The sequence below is a fragment of the Denticeps clupeoides genome, chromosome 13, assembly GCF_900700375.1.
Source record: "Denticeps clupeoides chromosome 13, fDenClu1.1, whole genome shotgun sequence".
Classification (NCBI taxonomy): Eukaryota; Metazoa; Chordata; class Actinopteri; order Clupeiformes; family Denticipitidae; genus Denticeps; species Denticeps clupeoides.
This window is the reverse complement of record NC_041719.1, coordinates 8832180-8845565: the sequence shown is the minus strand read 5'-3', so window position 1 is coordinate 8845565 and position 13386 is coordinate 8832180. Positions and strand designations below refer to the sequence as shown.

Genomic DNA, 13386 nt, shown 5'->3' with positions numbered 1-13386 from the left:
TTCTCTCTCTGCTGCAGCCAGCGGAGATTGGAGACTGAGGTTTTTTTTTGGAGGGTGGGGGGACTCCAGCGATTCAGCCGCCGCCGCTATGGCTGAACGCCGCGCCTTCGCCCAGAAAATCAGCAGGTAAGTGTAAAAAAAAAAAAACCTACCCTCGCGTCGTTCCCCGCCGCCCGGCGTGTACTCGCCGCGGCGAATAATAATATCCGCAGCCCTTTTCCCCGGCGACCGCCGCAGGAAGAAACCCTTCCCAAATAAGGCCTCGCCTGCTAGGAGTTAGCCTGTTAGCCGAACCTAAGATGCCCCGGGCGACCCGCCCTGCGCTCCCGGTCAGCGCTCTTCCGCGTAAACCCTTGTTACCGGACTAGGTGCCGGCCGTAAAGCCCGGCGGTGTAAACCACGAGCTGGGTGGGTTCCCGTGTTTACCCCCCTGATCTCGGAGGGATTGTCCGCCAGACGAGGATGACATACTGGGACTAGCTGGTGTCCCGCACAGTAACACAGACGTGGGGTGTCCGACGTCCAGGCACCGAGGTTCCTTTATTGTTACTATTGTACATGTATAAAACTCTCTTTGGCGTTTAAACCGCAGCGAAATTGTTCATTTTAAGCACATTTGAAACTGTCAAAGCGGACGAACGAACAAAGGATTGCTTTATCCATATGTGCTTAAAGCCTCGACCTGTCCTTGCTGTGTTTTGTAAGCAGTAAATTGGACCATATATATATATATATATATGCATTATCAGCAGAGTTATACCGCCTCTCAGTTGGTAGCTGAAGTCTGAACTGGTTGTTTAGGTTTTTTCTGAGCCATAGCTTGCTTGTCATTTTCTTTATTTGCTTGTGAAGTGCCGCCTACTTTAGATATTCCTGGCTCAGTCCTGGCATTCTTTTGCAGTAGTTCCTGTTTTTTTAATTTTATTTTGATGAATATAGCAACTGATTGCATCCATGATCTTGTGGGATGAGAGGTCCTTGGTCTTTGACGGCCTTGAGGATGGGACTGGGGGCTCTTGACACACCGTGTTCAGTTTTCCCCCTACGTCCTGTTACATTGAAGTGCTGCGGATCAGGTGGAACCAGAGTGTTCCTTCAGCGCTTATTCATGGCCATTGCAGGATCAGATTCACTTGCGATAGAAAGTACTTGTTCTGCAACTGGCTGAGTTCAGTGGAAGGCGTTTATCAGTTGATGAGTGATAAAATGGATGGCTTCATTGGCTGAGAACTTTATTTAGAATTACATTCCTTTCATATCCTTAGTTGCAGGGTTAAACTTTTATTCGTGTGTGTGTGTGTGTGTTTGATTTCCCCAAAGCGGTAAAGTTTCCTCTTTGTCATTTTTCCTTCAGGTGCCAATTGCATTGAGTATGTCTCTTTAGTTCATTTTAGTCCATTCTGTTATCTGGAATAGCTTTCCTGTTAAAAATCCATCCATTCTCTTCACGTTCCTGACAAAAAGCCAAATCAGCCAGATCCCCTGACTACTTCCCTGAACCACTGCCGGACCGCTTCTAAAAAGATGTCACTTCTGACATGAGTGACCAATTTAAAGGTCTGCGAAGAACTGGCAGGTCCACAGACGCTTTCCAACTGAGTGCTGCCACTGATGACGTGCTCTTTGTGTCTCTAATTAAGAGGAGTGGACCGTGCAGGCTGTCCCTGATTATGCTTTTGAAGTGTTGTCTCTAAGGCAGTGCTGGCCTTACTCATTATGGCTGCCTGTTTGAAGTTAAAAAAGTAACGATGATGCAAGACTTAATATTTTTTCTTATTTCAAGCACATGCATCCTGTTAGTTAAAGTAAATTAAGCTGCAAAGAAAATGGCTTGTTAAATATTTCTCTTACGCTCTCGTCACTTCACTTCTCTAGGACCGTTGCAGCGGAGGTGAGAAAGCAGATTGCTGGCCAGTATGGAGGTTCCCCTCAGCTACTCAAAAACCTTAACGTTGGTGCCAACGCTGCCAGCAACGCTGTGAGTAAACCTCCCAGGAGGAAACCGGTGTTACCACTGGCGTGACTGATAAATGAAAATCAAAATCCTAGACAACTGTAACTTGTGGCACATTGTTGTAGTATTATAGCCAGCCTCTGTCTATTTACTCCTCAGGTGCCCCTCACAGAAGCTGTGGAGCCAGTGGACTTTGAGGAATACCTCATCACACACCCTTCTGTCATTGAATCAGGGCCATTGAGAGACCTCATTGAGTTCCCTCCTGATGACATAGAAGTGCTCTATGTCCCACGTGAATGCCGCACAATGGGACAGGCTGTGCCTGAGGAAGGGTGTGCTCATTTTATATAATAGAATTTATGCCTCTGACAAGCTATTGGTTTTCAGTTTAAATATCGAGCTGAATGTCCACATGTTCATTAGTGTTTTTAGTTTAAGTTCCATGCTTAATCATGCTGTTTTATTATTGTATTACATACTTCATTGTAATTGTTTGATTAACTTCATTTCCTCTCTATTTGTAGCGATAACGATGCTCATGTCAGAGACTGTGTAAGGTCCTATACAGAGGACTGGGCCATAGTCAACCGCAAGTAAGAAAAATAACATTTTAACTGTACCTTGATTTTCTATTGTCTGATCCCACTTTTGTCAATTGTACCTCTTGCTGTATCACATTTTATCTCTGTGTCTTATTTTTTTTCTCCTGACAAAATAAGGAATAAATGGTGAATGGGTTGCCCAAAGCATATACCCATTGAAACCTGTCTTTTTAGACTCTTCAGGCAAATTGTTCTTCCAAAAATTGGACTGGTCATTTGCAGACACTAGTCTAACAAAGCAGCTTATTGTTTATGTGTGGAGTTCTTGTAGTGCTTTTTATGAGCCTGTTCTTGTTGTGTTTTTTTATGAGAATTTTTCAAGTGTAGAGCACTGTGGCTTACACTTTTTTTTTTTTTTGTTCTGCACATTCAGGTACCATAAACTGGGCACAGGATTTAATCCAAACACTCTGGACAAACAGAAAGAAAGACAGAAAGGGCTTCCCAAGCAAGTGTTTGAGTCTGATGAAATGCCCGACAGTAGCAGCTACCAAGATGATCAGGTAAGGCATGGCTAACAGCATCACAGCTGATACACTAAACATTTGTCACAATTTCAGCTGAACTGATCGATCTTGTGTGTTTTATACTAGGACGATCTGAAGCGGAGATCCATGTCCATTGACGACACACCACGGGGCAGCTGGGCTTGTAGCATCTTCGACCTGAAAAACTCCCAGCCTGATGCCCTGTTGCCACACTTGTTAGACAGGGCTCCAAATGAGGAGATCGACAGGCACAATGAGGATCAGAGGAAGGCGAACCGGCATAGAGAGTTGTTCGCCCTGCACCCGGCCCTCGATGAGGTGCTGGACCCTAAAGGAACGGAGCTAGATTGCTTTACTCCTGTTGAATGACAATTTATTCATTTACTGTATGTGTGCCAAAATACTTAGCAAGCAGTACTTTAAATAGTACTGGCTGGTCTTATTTCAGATTTAGAACTTATTTACATATCTACCAGACCTTGAGTCATTGGCAAGCCAAATATATACAATTTTAAGAACATTTTTCTTCTCTCAGGAGGAACCCATTGAGCGCCACTGTGTGCCTGAGGTGCCTAAAGAGCATTTTGGCCAGCGGCTGCTTGTGAAATGCTTGTCGTTGAAGTAAGCTGAGCCTGGTTGAAGCATTGGACTGTTTACTGCTTCTTTCTGCTGACCCTGTGCCCTTTCTGTTTGAAGGTTTGAGATTGAAATAGAGCCAATATTTGCAAGTTTAGCCTTGTATGATGTCAAAGAGAAAAAAAAGGTGAGCTTTTCTGCTGTTCTCTTCCTGTTGAGATTTATGACTAATGGCCCTATTTAATGGAAGTCGTTACGTTGAAGCGACACTGTAACTTGTTAACATTACATATGCAAGATAAGTGGTCTAATCTATTAAGACTATTAAATTGAGCATTGTTTTAATGCTTCTCCACCAACACTAGAGGGAAGCAATAACCCGAACAAATGAACGTTGCAATTTGAACTTTTTTTTTTTTTTTTTTTTTTTTTTTTTTTTTCCCTCCTTCTGCTTGCAGATATCTGAGAATTTTTTCTTTGACTTGAACTCGGAGCAGACAAAGGCAATGCTTAAGCCTCATATCCAGTCTGCAGCCATCTCCACTCTAGCCCGATCTGCCATATTCTCTATCACATACCCCTCACAAGATGTCTTCCTGGTCATTCGGGTAAGTGACCACTCACACACACAGAACAATATCTATTGTTAAATAGTCTAATTATGTTTACGCCATTCCAACATTTCATTGCTGTTGATCCTTCAATAAAGTACATTGCAATCTTTTACATCAGCTGGAGAAAGTGTTACAACAAGGAGACATTGGCGAATGTGCTGAACCATATATGGTTTTCAAAGAATCTGATGCAGCTAAAGTAAGATATTTTACCATTTAAGCCACAGTTTCACAAAGAAAGAACTCTTTAATAGCCACAAAACATTTTAACTGTTTGGTTGTAATTGTCTTAGAATAAGGAGAAACTGGAGAAGCTGCGAAGCCAATCAGATCAGTTCTGTCAGCGGCTGGGTCGATACCGCATGCCTTTTGCCTGGACTGCCATCCACTTGATGAACATAGTGAACAGTGCTGGCAGCCTGGAGAGAGACACCGAATTGGAGATGGGGCTTCCAGGTTACCAGACTTTTCCTTTTTTCCACCTTAAAGTGTGTCCGAGGCAATGTTTCCCACAAAATATAGTCCTTCCATTGTGGTAGTTGACCTGACTGGTGAAGGGGTTGAATAGCTGTCGGTTTAAGGGATTTAATTGCTTTTGCCATGATATTCAAAGGTAAACCTACATTTGTACTACAATGACAAACAATATGCATCTATATTTAGTTTTGTAATACAGGCTGGTGAAATTTACATTCATGCCATCGATAGTGAGCAGCGCTGTTTGGTTAAACAGATTATTTTACTAGCTGCATTTAATAGCTGCATTTAAATTTTACAGAAAGGAAAGGTTCCTGGTCCGAGCGTCGAAACTCCAGCATTGTTGGCAGGCGTACACTGGAAAGGACCACCAGTGGGGATGAATCATGCAACCTAACCAGCTTTAGACCAGCCACCTTGACTGTCACCAACTTCTTCAAACAAGTAAGGGATAAATCAAATCACCACCAAATATGATTGACGTTATACTGTATAATTTAAACTTAATGTAATGCAAATGGATTCATCTTATATTCCATTATATTTGATTCTTTTTCTCCGTGTGTGTGTGTGTGTGTGTGTGTGTGTTAGGAGGGGGATCGACTTAGTGATGAAGATCTTTATAAGTTTTTAGCTGACATGAGGAGGCCTACTTCTGTGCTCCGTAGACTGAGACCAATAACAGGTGAGCTCTTCCAGACCCATTTCGAAAATACATGTTGTATGCTCTGACTTGAATTAAAAAAAAAAATGCACAGAAAACTGTCCATGCTACTTGCTAACTTTTTTTGGCCATATATTGCGGGTTGCAACAAACAATAAATCTGTTCTTGAAATGAAAACAAAAGTGGCTTTGAAATGAAGTCATTCTAATTTTACAATCCAAAGATTAAGTTTTTTTTTCTTGTCTGCGTTCAGCAGTAGAACTATTTGCTTTCCTATTTCACCTCCACAGCCCAGCTTAAGATCGACATTTCTCCAGCCCCTGAGAACCCCCATTACTGTCTGACCCCAGAGCTTCTCCAGGTTAAGCCTTACCCAGACAGCAGGGTGCGCCCCACCAAGGAGATTCTGGAGTTCCCAGCTAAAGATGTCTATGTTCCTAACACGACTTACAGGTAAGATCATGGACCATTATTCTCATATTATCCTAGTCATATACACAAACATTTTTGATTCCATAGGTGGGTGTTCTGCTTAACAGTCTCTTTTTAGTGTTGTGTTTTTTTTTTTTTTGTTTTTTTTTTGTTTTTTTTTATTAAAACAAAAAAACAAAAACACTTGTTCTTGGTTAATTTGCATCATCCGTCATATGGCTGTAGAGTCATGTGTTGCTGCTATCAACCTCTGACCCCTGAAATGCCTATGCTACTATTTTAGTCAAGGTCTCCAGGGCTCAGGTCCTTATCAGTTTTTTGTGTTGACATGGTACAGATAACACCGTGTTTGTCTGGTACAGATAACACAGTGATCCTGTTTTAACCAGCTTCAGCCTGACTGTCTGTGACTATTATGATATAAAAAAATTACAAAATTGCCAATTTTCTTATACTCTGTGATGCTATTCTGAAACTTTCCCAAAAGTGAAGGCATCTGGCAAGTGAATGCATTTAAAGGGGTTTCACCCTTTGCTACAAAAGATCTTGGCATTTGAAACTATTTATAGCTTGAAAATAAAGTAGCAATCTGATACAATTCATTCTCTAAATTGTGTATTAATGCCGGAATGTTCATCAACTTACGCAGTGTTTTGTTTGATACCAATTACTGAGATATGAACCAAAATCACTCACACAGATGTTTTTTTTTTGTTTCTTTCATTTATTAGTTTTGAGGTCCAAATAAGGCTACATAAATATGATTGGACTGTGGGGGGGGAAAAAGTGTCTTGGTAAACAGAACTCATACAGTACAGAGATTTATGCTGATCTTCACCAGGAGTCAATATGACTCAGTAACACAAAAATAAATGTAATCCTGTACAACACAACATTGGTATATAGCATGCAGTAGATTATTAAAATGTAAGTTCTTGTCAAACAATCGTTCAATACTGGGGTGAACCAGTTCTATAAGGAAATGGCTCTTTTCCCTATCCAGTACATCAAGTGTAAAACAAACATCAATCTTCATGGACTTCACTTGTCCATTACTATTCAGATTGCCCCTAATTTCATATCGAATCCTACATGTAGCTGTTCCTCTGGCACCTGTATATCTGGTCAATGTTTTTACAAAATCCAGGTAATATGTTGAGTCATCTTATGTGAGCATGTTATGTAAGGTATATTTAGACATAGAACTCAATGACAGACAGTGTTGGCGACTCCAGCTGCAGGTTAGTGGCTCAGTGGAAATGGGGTGATGGTCGAATGGTGATCTTGGTAAATTTAAGGCTGTAGGAGCCGCCTCTTCCCGGCTTCCAGTAGATTCCTTTCTTCTTCATGTTCCGACCTCGGGATTTTTGCCACAAATATTTCCCATTCAGGTTGCTCTCTCCACAGGCATCAAACCACCAGCCACCTTTTAATACAGCAAGCATTTTTTTTTTTTTTACAATAGCATAGGTCAGATATACCCTCCTGTTATTTTTCAGAGAGCAAGCATACTTACCACTGTATATACGAGCACAGTTGGACTCCTCATGTTTGTCATTGTCCTGGTCCTTGGTGGAGAACTTAGTTGCAGTGTGGTTACTCATGGCATCAGGTAGGTTCCCAGTGAGATGGCTAAGGTGGAGGCTGTATTTGGATGATGGTCCGTCCAACTTAAACAGGTACTCAATGAAACGCTTCTCATGCCGCCAGTCCTCCAGCTCAAGGTGCATGATGTGCTCACCCTGGTTGGCAATCGAGTAGATCTTCTCCAGGCCCAGCCAGAATTCCTCTGAAGCACACATGCATTATCATATATTACTGTAATATAAACCTAAAAATAGATATGTAGATGCATATGTAACCAACTCTTTTGTCTGCTTAGCTGGGAAATAAATTTACTTTGTTTAACTTCTTCGCAACCCAGATATCTGTCTCTAGCTGTTAAGAAGGAATTCTCATCCTGCGAACATGCCACTTTTTTTTTTTTTTTTTAAATGGTCTGTGATTTGGCTCATGTCTTAATAATAGGGCTGTCATTTAGTCTCCACTAGGCATGTTTTAACTGTGCTGTGCTAAGTAGCCCTGCTGCTTTCTGCTAGTGATGGTAATTTGTCTTACATAATTGCCTGTCAGTCAAATCCATGACGGAAGTTTAGTTTTGTCTGTTGATTTTGAACTGGGCCAGTATTGTTCACTTACTCTCCAGGTTGCCAAATCCTTTTTCGTACTTGTCCCATTCCTGATCGAAATCCACAGAACCATCCTCTCTGCGCTGGATCACAACAGCCCCACCATCTGCAGGACAGGAACAGATAAACAAATGATGAAGGCATGTCCGATGTTAAAAGACAAGGTTTTGCTCTCATCTCAGATTGTTCACTGCCCCCATAACTACACTTTAGAATTTGTTTCTACATCCGTAGGTTTGTTGAAGTCCACAGAGGCCTTTGTATAATAGTCTCTATTAGTTGCCACTACCTTACCAGAGGTCATCTCACAGAACACGTTGAATGGCTCTGATTGATTTGGTTTAATGGGATAAACTCCACTCTCCCTTTGGCCTTGGTTGAAAGCATCACTGCAGTCCACCGGAAAGCCTGCAAGTTAATATCAGCATTATACTTGGAATAACCCAGCAGTATTCAGATGTACTGACTTATTGATTTTAAATTATTACGTTAAAAAAAATAAATAACTGATGCTCTTACTGGTGGGGTTAATGCTCCCATTGGTTCTTAGATAGTGGAATATTTCAGGACTCTCAACTTCTGCATAATTTTTTTCTGCAGTTTCCTGGTCATAGACAAGCTAAGGAAAACAAACTCACATTAATTTTCTCATGGAACCTCAATGGTATAAAACTGACCCTGCTGTTACAATGACACACCTCATGTGGTGACACATAATATGCAGCAACTGAGTCAGTCTTTTTATTCTCAAGTGTTTAGGGGTTTGATTCTGGCCTCCAATGTGTCCAGTTCACAAATCAGTTTAAGGTTTGTAGGATGTTTGTTTCATTTAGTGAACCCTTCTTGAGTACCTCCAGATACCACAGGACCCCTTTAGAGGGCTCAAATGAAGTTTTGAGGGCTGGTATCTTCTGGCTTCTTTGTGTAAAATGAGCTGATTTACCTTCTCCTCTAGGCTCTTGATTTTGCTCTTTTGGTGGTTGAGTTGTTCATTTTGCCCTCTCACAGCTTTAAGCAGGTCTGTTATTGTTTTCTCTTGCGACTCAATCATGTCCTAAAACGGAACACCAGCATGTCATAGAAGGTATCATCCAGTGTTTTTTTTTTTTTTTTTGGATTTAGTCTGTGTAATCGTGAGCATTAATCTAATAAGTAAGGAATATGTAAATTGTAAGTAAGGTAACAGAAATGATTGTTTTTGTTTCCTTCGAAATTGTATTTATTACAGGCTTTTTGCAATCGGATATCAAAGGATATATTTTTGGCCCTCAGATAGAGGGGCAAAACGGGGTGCTATGAGCATTATTATGGACAATCTTACCTTCAGTGTTGTGATCTCCTTGAGTTGCTCCACAGGCATCATGCTCTCAGAAATACCCTTCAGCTTTTCTTCGAGTCCCCCAACTTGACTATGCAACTGCACACGTTCCTGCATGATGCTGTTGATTTTTGAATTGATCTCCAGAGACAAATTGCGGATCTCCTCATTGTTGGTCTTCAGAAAGTTGGTGGTCTTCTTTAGCTCTCTCTCTTCCTCCTTGATCTCGTTGGTGACCTCTGAGAGCTGGTTAAAGGAATGGTCGAAGATGTTAAGCTTCTGGAAGATGTCGTTGATCTGACCCTTTGTCTTAGTTACAAAATCCTTGAGGCTCTGGCCTAGCTGGAGCAGGCCATTAGCCAGCAGACGCACATCGTCCAGCATAGCAAAACGGGACTTGCTTTCAGCAGGAGGATGGATGGAGGGTGGCGCTTCCGTAGTGGAACGTAACTTGGTTTTGAGAGCAGCAGTACTGCTGAGACCGATCAGTAGAATCAGACCGATCAACTTCATTTTAATTCCCTCGTTTTTCCTACAGTCTACCGCAGTATGTTCTTTCCCTGACTCTTGCCGAATTACTTCAGCCTCTCCCTCCACTCCCTCTTCTTTCCGTCCCACTCACCAGTTTCCCAGTTCCACCCTCTCTCTCCCTTTTTGCAAGGATGTCCAAGCAGTTAGGAAGGCTTCCAATATATACTATTGCCCACTAAGGGGAGGGAGCATGCGTTGATCATTAAAAGGTCAGAGACTGAGCGAATCCCAGAGAATATATATATTTTTATAAAGATACTTCTAACAGCAAACAAATAAGATCAGCATGCACATTCGTGGTGACACCCCATACTTCTTGTGCCACATACATCAATTTATAAGGTATATAATCAGATTTCAAATGCTGCAGTTTTTGCTGATGTGCAGAAATTATAAATGCTTTCACAATCTGCATCGATTAAATCATTTCATGGAATTCAACTGTTGATGTGTGGTGGAGAAATAATCATAAAGGAAGCCATTTATGTCCCTGTGTGTGATTTAATGACCTGTCGAATCAGTGTTGCATAGTCTCACTGATCACATATTGACAAAATCCTTTTACTGTTCTGGCTGTGGGCATCTGCTTTAGTTTACTTTAGTTTCGATCTAAGCTTAGTTTGACGTAGCTGTTAATTCCTAATCTTTTTAAATAACATTTTAAGATTAACTAAATGTTTTAGATGCCATTTTCAGTGTGCATTGTTTTATACCTTATTGTTAGAAAATTGCTGACAGACTAAGTTTGTATGCCTTCAAAAACATTTTTCAATGGAGACTGCAGCAAAAAAAAAGAAAAACCTCCGATTTGTGTGAACTGATGAGTGAAACACCAGGGTTTTTGATTAGTGTTAAAGCAGCTTCATTTTGTTTACTCTACACTCACATATATGCATTGTGAAGAACCTATCATTGTTTCTCACACGCGTTTGAGGAAAATTGCATAAATGGATTAGAATGGCTGGAGCTTGTTCCGCTGTCCAACATTCAACAGTTCAATGTTCTGCTGCAAGCACTTCACGCGATATAAAGTGATGGGCCCACAATTAGGTTTTGTGGCACATCACGTCACTCTAATCAAATTGAATGGGAAGTGCCTACGCTGACAGCTTCAGCAATTTCGTATGAGCTGTGTTCATCCAGCATGGTAAAGCTTAGTACTTCAAAATTGCTGTATAATTTTAATAATCGTTAGGCTGTATGAATTTATTGATTATTGATTAATGTCGACACACGGACATGTTTTATTACTGTTTTTTTCACTGAACATAAACATTACAGTGACATTCATTCAGGTTTAATTGATCTTGTGCTTTAGTTACATGTGCATATGATTTCCATAAATAGCTCTACCATGTGGTCCTTGCATGATTACCCTTGTCCTGGTGTTGGACTGTGCCTATAGACTCTGTAAACATTTTCGCCACAGTATTGTGTACAAAGGGGTCGTGTATGGTGTGTGAGTGAGAAACATGTGCACTGATCCATTTCAGTGCAGGCTCTGTTCTTTTAGAAATTTATCTCATGTCCAGTGAGGGGAACTGACCAGTAAAGAATGAGCATCTAGAACCAAATCTTTTTTTTTTTTTTTTTTTGCCAAGCTCGCATAATAACTGTTCATTTCATTAACCGACTATCAAATATTCCATACATTTTATTAAAAGTTAACACTGAGCATTTACTCGGTAAATCCACTGTCGAATCCCCTGAGGGCACATGAGGTGGTACAGAGAGCATGAGAAAGACTGCGGGGTAAGTGACATGGAAGGAAAGAGCAGGAGCGAAGGAAGAAGATTGTGAGACAGAGAGTGTGTGGGAGACCTCTCCTTCCTCTTTTTTTCCATCTCTGTGAGGTCTGTTGTTTTAAAGAGATCCCTCTGGATATCATCTCACGTCACAGTGGTCTTTGTACTGTGACATCTCTCTCTAACCCCTCGTGCTTATTCTGAATGAGTTAAAAGGCTAGCTTTGGCTCACAAGAGCCATCCAGGTGTGCATCTATATGTGTGTGTTTTTCCACCATGATGCAATAGTGAGGTAACCATTTTATCATGTTTGAGTTTTTAGCTTAAGTGTTTAGGAATTCACATTTTATATATTCGGGGGTTGTTGGCCCAAAAACTGATTTGACTGCTGCAGTCAAAACAGGATCTTTTGGGCCAACGGCACTTTGATCTGAAGGGCACAAGTAAAGCTGCTGTGTTTGTTGATAGTTCCCTTGCATTTGTCTGCAAGCCAAAACAGTGACACTCACATGCACCAGTCAGAAAATTTAGGTCAGTGCAATGTCTCTGGAAAAGTGCAGTAATATGACAAGTCCCCCCACACCCTACCAATCCTGAGCAGATTGTACCTCTCATATCCTCCTGCCCCCCGCATTCATTTAGTCCAGTCAAGGATGCCCATTAGACAATTTTATTTATTGTGGTTTTAAAGTGAAACTTTGGTTGCTGAAAAGTTACGTAATTACTTGGCAGCATGCCATAAGTGGTGTAGATGTTGTTTAGTTTAGTTCACTATAAAAAAAGTTCCCTATTATGAACATTTCACTTTGTGAGAGAATTTAACATCAATACTAGTTTCCTTAGCCTGTCTATGTTCCTGCAGTGACTAGAAATGGTGATGGTGTAAAGAGTGCTTTGGCCATTCAGCTTTGTTCAGAGAGCAGCAGCTCAGAAGGTCAGATCTGGAATTTGTCCCCTTATGTCGTCATAAGGGGAAAAGTTACCTCCCAATTCTCATGCTTTGTCCACCCAGAGATTTTCCCACCCCTCCCCTTAAAAAGGATCTTCACCCACTGACATGGCTTCCAAACATGCAAGGCAATCCAATTACTCGCGATTGCTTGTGAAAATGAGAACAAATGTGTTTGGAAAGAGACTTCAGATACATTATTAGTGGACCACCTAGACCTATATAAAAGCAAAGAACATTTTCCTAATAGGTTGAAGTTGACTGTATTGTCATTTCAGCTATATACATGTCAGACTGTAGATAGTGAAACGAAATAACGTTACTCTGGAACCTGCCATGCATAAAGTGCATACAGGGCACACAAGCAATGTAAGAGAAACATTTAGACAAGAATGGGACAGCCATTGCTAAACTATTGAAATGAGTAATAAATGTGCAAAGTAAAATACTGCTGTACATTTAATAGATAATATTACAGACAGTTAATATTATTCAATATAACAAAGGTGTGTGTGTGTGTGTCAGTCCAGAGTGGAAAGTTCCTGAGGTGTCTATTGCAGGAAAGAAGGATTTTAAAGGGGACCTTTAATAAAATGCTTGCCTTTTATTGCAATAGTTTGCGTTAGTACAAAGTAAACCACCCATCTGTTCCATCCATTTCATCCCTTTTCTAATTGTACCTTTTTTTATCTTAGCATGTTTCTTTCTGTAGCTTTGACCTTTCTTTAATGTTAATCAGTTTTCATAATTGGTCATATATGTGCCTCTTTCTACCCCTCACACTACCCTGCCCTCACCAGCAACTCAAAATGAACTGTTTTGCCAAATACATGCAATAGTAAA

The 13386-nt window shown here is 40.9% G+C and overlaps 2 protein-coding genes across 23 annotated transcripts in view; one reads left to right on the top strand and one right to left on the bottom strand.

The window, feature by feature from the left end:
- The first annotated feature begins 1 nt into the window (after position 1).
- Positions 2–13386, top strand: part of dock7 (dedicator of cytokinesis 7) — a 31379-nt gene continuing 17994 nt past the window's right edge. For all 22 annotated transcript variants that reach the window (XM_029001966.1, XM_029001965.1, XM_029001963.1 and 19 more), the window contains exons 1-14: positions 2–126; positions 1876–1978; positions 2114–2289; positions 2482–2550; positions 2933–3062; positions 3153–3365; positions 3583–3668; positions 3744–3810; positions 4082–4231; positions 4356–4436; positions 4531–4693; positions 5016–5158; positions 5306–5399; positions 5670–5832. In XM_029001966.1, the coding sequence (XP_028857799.1) occupies positions 89–126; positions 1876–1978; positions 2114–2289; positions 2482–2550; positions 2933–3062; positions 3153–3365; positions 3583–3668; positions 3744–3810; positions 4082–4231; positions 4356–4436; positions 4531–4693; positions 5016–5158; positions 5306–5399; positions 5670–5832 (1676 nt within the window). In that variant the 5' untranslated portion in view covers positions 2–88. The remainder of the gene's footprint in view (positions 127–1875; positions 1979–2113; positions 2290–2481; positions 2551–2932; positions 3063–3152; positions 3366–3582; positions 3669–3743; positions 3811–4081; positions 4232–4355; positions 4437–4530; positions 4694–5015; positions 5159–5305; positions 5400–5669; positions 5833–13386) is intronic.
- Positions 6591–9966, bottom strand: angptl3 (angiopoietin-like 3). Its single transcript, XM_029001973.1, has 7 exons — positions 9322–9966; positions 8944–9054; positions 8520–8619; positions 8295–8408; positions 8011–8106; positions 7328–7600; positions 6591–7237 (listed from the first exon to the last, which is right to left on the bottom strand). The coding sequence occupies exons 1-7, from the start codon at positions 9829–9831 to the stop codon at positions 7062–7064; spliced, it is 1380 nt and encodes a 459-aa protein (XP_028857806.1). The 5' UTR covers positions 9832–9966; the 3' UTR covers positions 6591–7061.

What these genes read in the sequence shown, in the direction of transcription:
- angptl3 (XM_029001973.1), bottom strand. Translation starts at nt 9,831, where the DNA reads ATGAAGTTGATCGGTCTGATTCTACTGATCGGTCTCAGCAGTACTGCT. An exon ending in TGGGAGCATTAACCCCACCA is followed by an intron (nt 8,409 to 8,519) that starts GTAAGAGCATCA and finishes ATTAACTTGCAG; the next exon opens with GCTTTCCGGTGGACTGCAGT. An exon ending in CTGTGCTCGTATATACAGTG is followed by an intron (nt 7,238 to 7,327) that starts GTAAGTATGCTT and finishes CTGTATTAAAAG; the next exon opens with GTGGCTGGTGGTTTGATGCC.